Below are 13622 nucleotides of genomic sequence, written 5' to 3'. Positions count from 1 at the left end.
AGTTTTAAAAAGTAATTCCCAAGAATAAATCAATTAAGTTTGCTAATAATATTTTTTCCATACCTTTGTTGCAAGCTACTTTTTTTATTGAGCTGCTTTTTATTTCCTGTCTGCATATTCATTTCTTCAAATACAATAATTTTGCATTTTTTATGTGGCATAAGGTATTATTTGCAAGTGCCCTTTAAATTATAAATCAAAATTAATATGTCAGAAAGACGTGTAAATGCCATTTGAACAATATTAACAGAAAACTAAGTTGAATACACTATAAAAATGGAACAAAACTAGCATTCACTGGTGTTGTTTTTATCATCATCAAGTGATTGTTGAACCTTCTAACAAGTTTCTTAAAACAAGCTACTTAAAAGATGCTATTTTTAAAATTCTTCCTTGACATAATTGTCCTTGTATCAGTCAGGCCAGTTGTAGCATACCTTGTATCTTTTTTTATTTTGTACTTGCTCATTCTTAAAACTTCTCTTTCAAGTTATTTCTGATTGAAAATGGTGAACATTAGAGCATTACAATGTTTAGAAACTCATTTTTTTAAATCCATTTTAGAAGAAAAATTCTTGCTTCTTTCATTTCATTAAATATTGTCCAGTAATTGTCATATGGTAAGCTGTTAACATAGCTTGCAAGGCATTAAGAGCAGTGACACGGTCTGTTAGTTTTGACGCTAACATGTATTTATTTTATAGTATTTTATAAATGATAAAACATTCGCAATATGTAAATTAATTAATTGCATTAGAAATAATAATTATTTTTTAAAATATAACTTTGACAGGCAAGCAGCAAGGGACATGTGACCTATGCAATTGCAGTTTATTTCAGGTCATTTAATTTAGTTTTTTTCTGTTATATATTAAACTTCTAGTTTCTACTTTTGTAGTACTGTAAGTAAGCTTAATTCACTGTTACAGTACATGAATTAAAGATACCTTTTTGTTTTGAAGTATAACAAATCCTGTTTTTTCAGTACTCTTAGATCAGCAGGAGGAACTCTCATTGCAGCTAATGAGCATACTGATATGACAGTTCCTGAAGATTCGTGTAATTAAAGCTGTCTCTTGTCTTAAATGTAATTACTTTCCTACTTTTTCTATTAGTATTCCAGACAAGAAGTATTTGGGTAATTTAATACACTTTACTAATTTTTTGTTTTATGGTATTCTAAAGATTTATATTGCATTTATCCAGGCCTCTTTTATTTGGTTGATTAATTTACACAGACCTTACAGGTAATGGTATATAGTCTTTCATACTGCAATAACAATATAAACCTGCATGTTTTCTTTTCTCTAAAAGTCATTAACTAGTCACTTTGCAGGCAACTTGTCCTTTTTCTCATTTTTGAAACTTTTTTCAGATTTTTTCATAGATAAATAACTTCACGCTTTTTTTTTAAGCTAGGAACCAAATTGTAAATATGAAGTTTAATCTATATTCATTAAAAAGTAGAACACCCCCACGTGCAATATTTGAAAAACATTAGAACAGCATGAAAAAAACAGTAATAATATATATATACACACTATAAGCAAACTATATGTCTTAAGGAAAGGATATTTTTTTCCCATTACAGAATTTCTAAAAGTTTATGGCCATTTTCTCAATAATATTAAATAACATACTTTCTGCTGTGAACTGCTTGCACTTTTATTTTGTCTTAGGTTGCAAATTCACAGTATGTGTTTTCATGTATTCAGGATTGTTGTGTTTGTTTGGGTGGGGATTTTTGTGCTTTCAGAAAACATTACAAGCTTCATGATTTACTCCGTACTGTGTTATATTCAGTCAGTACCAAAATCAATAGATTGTTCCAGTATCTTGCAGATCATGCAGGTTTCTAAGTTCTTGTAGCAGACTGAATGGTAGACCATTCAGAGATTTACTTTGAAATATGTTTGTAACTCACATAGTAAAAATTTTTCTTAATTGTTTTGGGTTTTTTAAAGTCCTTTTGTTTTTTAAAGACAAAGTTAATTTTCCAATTTTTTTATATTATGTATGGGATGTTTCTCTGCCTTAAATGATAGTTTTCAAGAATGATGGCTATGAAGAATAACCAGGAGACATGCTACCAACCAGAAGTCTGGTTTTAGAGGTTCATTTTTTTTTATACTGTGTCTGCTACCTGAATTTTATTTTTTATTGGCTTTTCAGAAAGTGTAAAAAGAGTTCTTTGGAGTATTGAAAAAGGAACAGTATCCTTCATTCTCAGATGTTAATTAAATTAATTCAGCTATTAGGTATGTAGCTTCACTTATGATATACAATTTGTCTGTGATTTTGTTAGGTTTTTTATATGTAGATTTATGAGATACAACTGAAAGTAGCTATTCAGAGACTTCCATAAATGGCAGAGAATGTGACAAGTGGGTTATGTTCCAACTTTCTGGTACGCACAGGGCTGTAACTCAAAATCTAGTGGTAACAGTCACAAAATTTCAGGAATCAACATTATAGTGAAAACACAGGATTTATCCTCTGAGTGAAAATCACTTTGTTATTTGCACCAATGAGAACTTCTACTTTCTTTATCTGTGATCCTGTTGGTTGCATATGAAGACCGGACCAAAGGGGAGATATCACATGTACCTTATGCTTTAGGTTATATGGAAAGAAGCTAATGTATACTTTACAAGAGCTATTGAATACTCTTGTAACTTAGTCTAGAGGCAGCTAAACTAAACATTCATTATATTAAGTGGAAAAAAAAAATCTTGAAAGAAATATAGACTTAATTTCAGGAATTTTATCATAGTAAAGAATTGATTTTATGCCCCATGGAAAACAGCTGTTGAAGTTGGACAAAAGAGAACTAGTGAAATAAGAATGCAATACTTAATTTTGTAAAGGAACTTGCTCATTTGGGGAACAGTTGTAGCTATTGTGATTTCTAAAGATTTACTGTTACTTCAGTAAAGATTTACTGTTACTAGAAGTAAAAATGTCCTAGTGAAATGAGGTGATGAGGCAAAATTAAGAGCTGTTGTTAGTGGAGGGCTAAAATACCACAATCAGGAAGAGAACTAAAGCATAGGTGTGGGAGTAATAAAGAAGAGAAAAATATCTCACTTAATTACCACAAGTACAAATTAGTTTAGATATTAGATCAACTAACTATGCCTAACTATCAAAAAGAGTAAGATTCAGACTTGCCTTCTTGAGACTTGTTTTCCTTGGTGGAAAAAAGCAACTCTATGATTTAAGGCGGAGTTAGATTGCTTATAATGATGATTATATAAATGTGCTGCTGAAAATAGCAAATACTAAATTTTATGGCTTAAAGAGATTAACAGTAATGGGAATTGAAGTTTTGGGTTGATTTGGCATTCAAACAAGACTCCTATTAACTGTAAAGTAATGGTATTAACCTTAAAATAAATACTGAAGTGTAATGAAGTAATGACAGACAAAGAATTCCATATGGAAAAAGGGTTTTGAGATACCATTGTTTAAAAATAATTTTTTAAAAAAGTATTAAAAGCCATCTTTTTTTCTTGCATTTTGTTGTCAAGACTGAGAAAACATGTAATGTTTTCAGCAATTAATTTTACAGTCTATAAGACTGTTATAAGAAGTTATAAGAAGTTATAAATATTCGTCCAATAATGCAGTAGTTGAGAAGACTATTTCAAGCTCTAAATTGTGTGAAAGAGATTCTTATACAAGACTGAAAAAACATGTTGTTTTGTGACTACTCTTTTTTGAAATTATTTGAAGAGAACTTGTTTTTTTAGTCTTTAAAATCTTAGTCTAAAAGAATATATCTATTTACCAGAAATGTACCATTTAAGACATAAAAATGTGCTACTCCAGCATTTAGGATGCCACATCAGAGCATTAAATATTTGCAAAGGGAAATTTGTCAGATATTCTTGGTGGTGTGGTTTAAGTATACTTTTAAATAAGTCTACAGTTTTGTGTTTATTGATCTTTTTTGCACCTCTGTCTATACCTGTAATGGATCAAAAACTTTTGCGCTATTGGGACACAGGTTCAATATCAGCACACTGCAAACTTGGCACTTTCCCGTCTAAACAATTTTATAATAATTTGATCTTATTAAAAATAAGTAATTAAACACACCTTGTGTTTTTTTGTTTGAGTGCATTTCACTGCACTAAAAATTTAGATTTTAAAAGCTGATGGAACATATGCAATACTATTAGGTAATTCTTGCAAATAATCTCATTTCTTTTAACATTTGTAGCTTTAAGTTGTGCACAATACTGTTATCTGGAAAGTATTTTTAAGATAAGATTTGCAATGAACTACTAAAATGTAAGTGAAACATTCTCTTTCTTTAGGGCATAGAAATATATGCATCTCTTACAAGTATAATTTAACAAATCAAATATTAAACAAGAGTCTGAGTATTTGCACATTTTTGCCAAAATAACACTTTAATTTCTGATATGATATTGAAGTATGTCAGTAGTCCATGAGAAGTTTGCTTTCTGTATCATGCAGTGATTCTACAGTTAAGTATCATGGCCAATCCCTGGTGCAGTCCTTGAGCCCCCAGTTATTTAAAAATGTAGACAGTTTGATCTGTAGACCTATCAGGATTCAGATAAAGCTGTTTGATATTATTAATTTCATATATATTCAACTGGATGTAAATATCTGCATGTTAATGAGAGATTTCGTTGTTGTATAGTGTTTTAAGTGATAGTGAGATTAAGACACAAAATAATACTGCTACTCTGTAGGGTAAAACTGTAGATATCTTCTAAAAGACAAAGGAAAAATATCAAATGATTTATGCAGAAATCAGTTGCAAGAACCTTAAAATGGTGAAAAGGGCAATGAAATAGACAAGCTGAATACATTGTGAGGGTATAAACCCTTGAAGGTGAGAAAGCTTAATTTTAATGAGTAGGGAAGTGCTGCAAGCACATATACATGTATGTCTAGGCTTGAGTATCTTGCTGCCTATATATCTGTCTTGAGGAGTTAGAGATTGGAGTTGTTATCCCAAATCTGGGTTCTTTACGTGGTATACAAGAGCAGATTCACAGAGTGTCTTGTTTTTTTCATGTCTACAGAGACATGGGTGCTAGGTGGTAAATCCACGAAGCTAGCACACCTTTTAACCCATAGTAAAATATTTTATAGACTTTGAACAATTGTTTATGTTTAATCAAACTTAATTCTCATTTGTTCGTACTAGCCTTGTATCCATTTAAATGTTTCGCTTTTTTTTTTTTTTTTTTTTTTTTTTTTTTCCACTGGCCATGTTCTGCAGGGAGGGGGCTTTGTTAGTAGGGATCTTTCTTTGCTCCAGGGTGGATCTTTTAGTATGCTAATTAGGATAGTTCACACACAGTTTTCAAATAATTTTCTGTTTAGTCTGGTTAACCATTTGGTTCTCCTTGAGCTTATCTTGTTACCTCTTAGCTTGACATATTTGTGGTTTCTATTCCTTCTCCCATAGACCATGTTTTGTTAACTATAAGGATTAACATCCTCTGTTTTTGAAATTATTTCTTGTTTTTCACTATAGATATTTACATATTTATTTTTTCTAGGGTTTTTTATTTTTTTAAAAAATAAATTATTCTTGTATCACAGTGAGGGATTGTTTAGAAGACTGATAAATCTGGCTGGTTTTAACTTTTATTTTAAACTTTACTAGACTGAAGCTCGTTAATGTTTCATGCTAATGGTTCATTCTTAATCATTATTTATCACTATCACTGTGTATTCAAAGCAGTTAGTTACTAAAAATAACTCATTATTCCCCATCCCTGGAAGTGTGGAAAGCCAGGCTAGCTGTGGCTTTGAGCAACCTGAACTAGTGGAAGGTGTCCCTGTCCATGGCAGGAGGATTGGAACTAGACGATCTTTAAGGTCCTTTCCAACCCAAACCATTCTGTGATTGTATGAACAGTCATATCCTAAATTAGTTGTTAAGATACAATATGCTGCAGTCCAGTACTTTATTGTCTGAGTCCCCTAGGGTTGAGGTGATGAGGCTCAAGAGCTCTTCACTGAGGGAAGCCGCAAGGGATGTGAGGGTCTTCTTTCTCTTCCCTCCTCCAAACTTATTTTCTTCTTTTATAAGATGGTTCTGTCTCTTGGCAGCTCTCTGTCCACCACTGCAATGTACCACTGTGTACATGCAACACTGAGGGATATGACTTCTTTTTGCTGGGGCAGGTGCCATAACCTCTTGCTTGGCCATTCTTTCCCCTTGCCTTAGCAGCTGCTTTCTTCCAATAGCAATCCAGTGATGAATAATTGACCATCAGTGAATTGTTCGTTAGGGGGTTTCTGTTTTCAACTTTTTCCCATATTTTCAAGTTCTGAGCTTAGACGATATATTGTAAAAAGAGGTATGTGCTGTCAGGATGCATTTCACCTAGGAGGTTCTCAAAAGAAGTTTATAACAAGTCTAGCAGGCCAGGGCTCTTGTGTAGTAGTGTAGGGCACTGTTAGTATAAGGTCCTAGGCCTATTCCTACTGATGGCGGTAGTATTATTACTAGCAAACTGGGTATAAAAACGCTTATACATTTACCATTTACATGACATTAGTGTGCTCATATTTGAATTCAAAGTAGGAGAAATTTAATTAAATCCTTCTTAGAGAGCTGCTTCTTTCATGTGTGCAACTGGAGCCTGCTTTGACTAGAGGAGGGGAAGTCTGGGAGCTCAAGAGGCAACGGCATTGTCAGAGTTTTGGGGAAAAAGGATTTCAGCAAGAGTATTATATATGCTTGTTACACACACACACACAAATAAGAAGGGGAAAAAAAGGCAAAAATGCTGAAAATGGCTGTAGAAGACAAGAAAAAATGTCATCTTGGGAGAAATAAAGCATAAAGATTGTATTTTCAGTCATCTGTGACACTATGTATATGCAACTGGATCTTATTCCGCTGTTAATGGATATTTCGGGCTTTGCTGGTGTTTACAGAAACCTCCTAATACTTTGCCTCTGGAATATTTCTTTGTTAGTGCTCTAAAACCACCTGACAGTACAGGGATTTTTTTGGTTGCTTTTGGGGTTGGTGTTTTTTAGGCTGTATTTAGTCATTTAACATCAATTTTAAATGCTTCATTAATAGTATGTTGGCAATTAGAGATTTATTTTGTAAAGTTTGTCTATCAGTTCAGTATCAAATTCAAATGGCAAAAGAAATAGTATATTTTCAGATATTACTATTATCTGAATAATATTATATTGTGATATAATATTATTGATGAAATTGATGAAAATATTGATGATATTGATGAAAAAATAATATTATATTGTTTTTTGCATCAGCAGCTTGTCATTGTTACACTCTTCCCTAAGAATATAGGGGATGGAACAGCCCAAGGGAAGTGAAATATCTGTAGTCAAGACAAAGTTTCTCTTGATATGGAGATTGCGACCATCCAAGAAAATTGTCATACGGGGTGGGCAGCATGCAGGATTGCTGAAATATCAGCTGAAATATCTGTTGCAAAAAGCAGCAGGAGGAGGTCTACAGCAATATAAATGAGAGAGCATACAAGTAGTAGTGCTTTGCTTTGGAGAATTATTTCCAGTATTTAATATAAAACCGGTATAGGCTCAAAACTAGATTAAATATTGCTTTAATTTTAAGAAAGAATAATAATCTGGGGATGGGATAGAGGGGAGAAAAATGTCTCTGTAGAAATTTGTTGGGGGGGGGGAATCAGAGTACTGTATTCACATATTGTAAATACCGGTTTCCATTTCTGCATTCTGAGACAACCGAGATATGGAACTAAAAGTTTAGTAAGTACGTTTTTTACGAAGTTTTTCTGTGGCTATAGTAATGCTGTGTGATTACGGAATACTTAAGAAACTGAGCAGAAAAGAATGGTTTGGGCTATTACACATCTCTTCATCTGACCTTACTGATAAAAAAATTTATAGAGGAAAGAATATTCAAACATGGCAATGAGTGTAGCATAAAATGAAAACAAATTTATTGTTAGTAATCTGCTAGCTTTAATTATATTTTTTTTCGATTCACGGAACTTATTTTGACTTCAGGAAAACATTTGATATTATGTAAAATGGGAGAATATTCATTAGAATAAACAGTGGAGTAAAGTATCATCTGGAAGGAATATGGCAAAAAAATAAAGTTGTGGTATCTCACCAATAAGTGATGTGACAAAGGGTTAGACAACTTTGCCAGCTGAGAGGGGGATTGGGTTGTCATCACTGAATGATCCTGAGGAAGCAGAGTAAAAGAAAATAAAATCGATAGTATGAAGTACAAGATCATGCATCTTGGTACTGTGATGAGAGCTATGGTCAAGAAAAAAGGATATTTTATCATAAGATAATCAGATAAGGTATTTTCAGTAGAACTGTGGAAAGACTAATGCAAACATTAAATGGGCTGGTGAATCATCACCTGAAATAGTATGCAGAAAGGTTTTAAAACAGAAGCAGGTGGAGAGGCTTCTGGAGTAATGCTGCTATTAGAAAACCTGAATCAAGAGAGGAAATTTTAAGAACAGAGTTGTTTTAACCATGAAAGGCAGAAGGTGGAGAAATCTAATTATTACCAATAAAAATATCAGGAGCCTTTTTGAAAAGGAGCGTGAGAGTTCAGAGGGTATAAGTGAGAGACTGTTCCGGCACACATGTGTTGTATTCAACAAACAGCTTGGTTTTGTGGGCTCACTGACATTTAAAACCCCAGTCTGACTTCATTTTCAGACTGTCCTATGAGTTGCCTGCTTCAATTTGGCTTGAGTTTATACCTGAATTCTCTCAGGATTAGGGGTCAAAGTTAGGAATATATATATATATATATATATTTAATCTTCTGCCATTCTTCTGTGTCCCTTCAGATTTTATAACATGTTTCCAGATGGGCATGAGGGAAGGTTGGCAGGCGCCTCATGTGATATTTTTGTTGAAGATCTGCTAATATTTACAGATATTATTTTTTTCATATGTTTTCACAAAATTGAACATTGCAAAGACAATAGTACCAAAGTAATACCATCATGTTGTGAGCTAGCCTCTGCTTGAGACTGTCACCAGAAATATAGTCTTAAAGGAAAATATATTGAGTAGTTGTGCACTGCTGAAATCAAAGGAATGCAGAATTTTTATATTCAGGAACCACTTCAGATCATGACAGAGGGAAAAAAAACCCACCCTTCAGAACAAGATAGAGATGTAAAGGTTCTTGATCAAATATGTAACTGTTCAATGTCAAAAGAACTGAAGTAATAGAAATAAAAAATTGGCTTTTCTGGAAGCAAGAATTCAAAAATCTCTTGTATACAACCTGTTGATCAACTCTAGGCATTGAGTTGGCTTGGGGGTTTTTGGTGGGTTTTTTTTGTTTGGTTTGTTTGTTTACATCGGGGTAAAAGAATGTAGCTGTTAGCTGCTACCCGCAAATGATGTAGAGGATTTTTTGGTGGGTTTGGGTTTTCTGGTTTATTTTGTTTTTGAACCTGTGTACTTGCCGAGTCTCATAATTGTGACTTTTTTAAGTATGTCCCTTTAATTTTATGCTGTGAACTCATTTTATGCAGACTAACTACACTGTGAAGAGTCCTATTGATAGTTCTATTAACTACAAGGTATTATATTCTGTGTTTCTTAGCAGCTTTCTAAGTAAATCAGTGTCTTAAACTTGTGTGTGCTTACCGTCAAAGGCTTCTTATCACAGCAGAAGTGTGACTTGATTTTAAATCATGTTTGTTTCTGGATCCTGGGAAGACTGAAACACATCTGTAGTCAACATTGTCAACTTCTAATTTTAGCTTTGCTTCCTAAACAAGTCGTTTTCTTAACTACTGAAGCCAGCTGACCTACCTGGTGATGGTTTGGGTTTACCCATTGCTGAGTGAAAATCTGCCAAATCTAACATCAAACTGGGAAATGGTATTTTTGAGTAAAGAGAGGGTTTTAAAAATTGTAATTATAAACCAAGTGATGAGTTATAATGTGAACATAAATTTATATTGTCTTTTCAGAAAAGTTGACTGTCTCCAAGTTGTGTGGTGGTTGGGGTTTTTTGGGTTATATTAACATTTTAACAGGTTGCCATTGATAATTTTATAGTTGCATTAACCTTTCTGCTATGAATGGGATTGTAGTTGCTATGCAACATTTTACTTTGACAGACTTTTATGAGAGAAAGATGTGTTCAGCGTGTGTATCTTTTACATTTTCCGTCACATAACTACTCAGTGGATAAATCATGGATCCACTACAGCTCCTAGTGACATCGTAGGGCCACCAACTTTCTCCAGGGATTTTTTTAGATTAAGTTTAAGGTAGCTTTACCTTTATAGGTACAGTATATTATGAATTAAATAAATAATGAAAAAGAAGAAAAAACCCAAGTCATTATACTAAAATTCAGAGTATGTTCATATCTATAGATATTGTTCCCACGAAACATACTTAAATGTTATGTTTACTTCATAAACAATCAGGAAATAAGTTTTTACTGATTGCAATAATATAAATCTAAGACAGAATACATGCTAACAGGAGTTATCCTCAGGTTACTCTTCCAGTCTTGTTATTTTAATTGGTTATTTACAGATCAAGTGTTCAACTTCCATGCATTGCTTCAAATGGATGAAAGTTATATTTCTCCTTTTCAGATAAGGAAAATTTGCACTTTTTCTACACTTTTCTATCAATCCCTATTTCGTCTATACTCTTCTTTCTCCTAAGTCCCTGTTTTGCTCTGCTGCACCCTCTGAAATGCTTGCACTTCCCTCTAGCTTGGCAAACACTTCCGCTCTGATAAATTCTGTGGTGTGTTTTACCAGACATCGTCTTTCAAACTAGGCAATTGAGTCTTAGGTTTCATGTGTATGTGTTTAATAGCCCCATTTTCTTTATGTTTTCAGGGTCTTATTTTCCTCATGATCTTCCGTACAAATTTTCATATTTTCTGTTTTAACAGGATTAGATTGAAGAAAGCTTTGTTCTTGGAGTAGCTTCAAAACTTGTCCTTTGGTTAATCAGAAAGGAGAGACAGGCATATGTGTATCTCAGGTTATTTCAAACAGACTGTTAATTACAGTGCAAGATCTTAGGCACAGAATACATTGTTCAAACAGCACACATCTAATCAGAGTAAGGCAACCGCATAAGTGAGGGGAATTGAACATTATTAAAGTGACCCCCTCATCTTGTATTGTAGTTTGTTCAGTGTGCTTTTATTTCAGAATTAAACGTGTAAAATGTATTTTACAAACAAAGGTGTTAACAGAATGAATGTTCTGTATTTTAGTCTCGGCAGAAAACCTGGAGAAGAGCCTGAAGCATATGGAGAGACAACTCCACCAGCTTGAGAAGGATTTGCAGACTTTTCCAGTTCCTGAAGATAAGCACGATAAGTTTGTAGCAAAAATGTCAATATCCTTTGGAGTATTCTTAAAAAAAAAACAAAACCAGAAGTAATTTAACTGCATTACCTTAAACATTGCATTTCTTTGCATAACTTCTGTCTATGTAGCATTTATTTTTGAAAAAAATTAACTTCCCCCCCCCCAAAAAAAAAAAAACAAAACCAAACAAAACCAACCACAAACAACAACCCAACAAACATAAACTAAATACATGAACAGTCCAATTAAAGGATTCATCTGTAGTGGAAAGAATGAGGGGGGAAAATGGTTGATGTCAGGTTTTACACTATGTAGAACGCTGTACACTCTAAGTTTCTTTACTTAGAGAAACTTACAATGGGAACATTAAGCACTTTAGTGCTAAATGATATTTTTTTTTTGGTAATGTGTACCATAGAAAAAGATGTCTAGTGTATGTATTACCACTGTTAATGTTTTTGTACATGCAACCACAGAACTAAAAACCTTCTTTTAATTCAGAGATTATGTTCATAGTATGTGAAAACTAATTTCTGGTCTTATTTTTGCCAGAATTCCTTTTCTCACTATTTATTCCAAATCCTACAGACAACTTCACTGCCTGTCTCTCTCATAAGAAAGCCTTGTCACATGAGGGTACTCAATTAAAGCAGAAAACCACATTCTTTTGCTTAAACCTCCGTACCAGATGATAGTTGTGTATACTTGGCGCTGAGACTAATCTAGAAGCAGAAATATCAGCAGAGACAGGTTGAAATTTCCTCTGTAGTCATGGTTAGATTATCACCTAGTTGGTACAAAGGCAGGGGCACTCAGGAGACAATCTTCATGATTAACCTCATGCTATTAAAGAGATGGCAAGTCGACCCTGAGGTCAAGTGGATATACCTGGTTCTTGCTGCATTAGGGCCAGTTCCATCTTCAGTAGACAGTTGCAACCAGAGTGTTTACAACTTAGCTTTAGGCCTTCTTTGGATAATGTGGTTTAGCTGTAACCTTTCAGTGTTGCTACAAATTTTTTGTGAGGTCAGGTATTTTGTTGGTGAGGTTGTTCTGTTTGTTGTTGTTGTTGCCGACTTTTTTCTCCAGCTCAATGTGGTTTTGAGAGATACGTTGCAGCCCACCAGCATGGTGTCTCTATAGCACAAAACATAAGTTTTGTCTCCAAATAAGACAATAGCATAACAGGAGAACTAGGAGAGGGGTCCTGAAGACAAGAGATAAAGTATTGCTAGGAAGTTAAGAGGAAAATATATCCATAATAACTTTCTCAGAAATATTGTTAGGAAATATTGTAAGTCTGTGCTTGGTTAAAAAAACAACGATGTGTAGTCTAGGAAGTTAGGACTGGGAAGCACTTATTAAGAAATCTAACCTATGAAAAAGGGCAGACTCTTCTTAATCTAATCTGTTAGAATAGAATAGACTTTCAGTCAGAAGGGACCTACAATGATCACCTAATCCAAAACAGTCATTATGGTGGCACTTAAAATCCTATAACCTTTTGCATTTTTAAGCTGAGGACTAGAGTTTGGAGTAACAGATAATTTAGTTTACAGCTTTCTTTGGAGATATGGTTATAAAACTTCGATATATTTAAAGCAGTTATGAAAGAAATTAGCAAAATTCAGTTGAGAATGAGTGAAGAATACCCTGAAAAAATTAGTCTCACTTAAGAAGGAAAGCACAGGAAAAGTAAGTTGAGGAATAAATATGTACTTTGCTCATATCAAACATCTAAAATTAAAAAAAAATGTTTATGTAGGATGCCTCATTTCTCTTTGTGTTACTGACATATTGGGCATTTCTGAAACTTGATGGCAGGAAGTGAGTGGAATACTGGGATATAAGGTTATAAATTGTATTTAAGACACAATAAGTCACAGTTGCAGAGAAATAGTGTGAAAAATTAAAATACAATAAAAGTGGGGTAGGGTAAATAGGTGGACCTTGTCAAGTCTCATATATGAAAAGCATTAGAGCAGTTTACTGGTTGCTTAAAAAGGATAATAATCATCTTAGGAAATGCAAAGGAGGATCTACATGTTGTCTTTTTCAAGCATCTCAGAAGCTGTAATCCTGCCAGAGAAAATGTAGATTGTCAGTGTATGTCAGGAAGATAAGCCATAGCCATAAAGCTAACTTTGTTTTTTGCTTTAGTTTCCTCTAAAGGAGAAATTTGTTTGCTCCCATTGTGCAGCATTTTGAATGGAAGGATGATTTCAAATGAAGGAGTCAGTAGAAGTTTTTTTAAAAGCAAAATAT

At 33.6% G+C, this 13622-nt stretch overlaps 1 protein-coding gene across 4 annotated transcripts in view; it reads left to right on the top strand.

The window, feature by feature from the left end:
• The window catches only part of DIAPH3 (diaphanous related formin 3), a 247385-nt gene that overhangs the window by 145461 nt on the left and 88302 nt on the right, over positions 1 to 13622 (top strand). For all 4 annotated transcript variants that reach the window (XM_040584081.1, XM_040584080.1, XM_040584079.1 and 1 more), the window contains one exon: positions 11261 to 11385. In XM_040584081.1, coding sequence (XP_040440015.1) covers positions 11261 to 11385 — 125 coding nt within the window. The remainder of the gene's footprint in view (positions 1 to 11260; positions 11386 to 13622) is intronic.

This window comes from Falco naumanni, chromosome 2 (assembly GCF_017639655.2).
Source record: "Falco naumanni isolate bFalNau1 chromosome 2, bFalNau1.pat, whole genome shotgun sequence".
Lineage (NCBI taxonomy): Eukaryota > Metazoa > Chordata > Aves > Falconiformes > Falconidae > Falco > Falco naumanni.
Note: the sequence above shows the minus strand (reverse complement) of the source record. Positions and strands in the feature narration are given on the sequence as shown.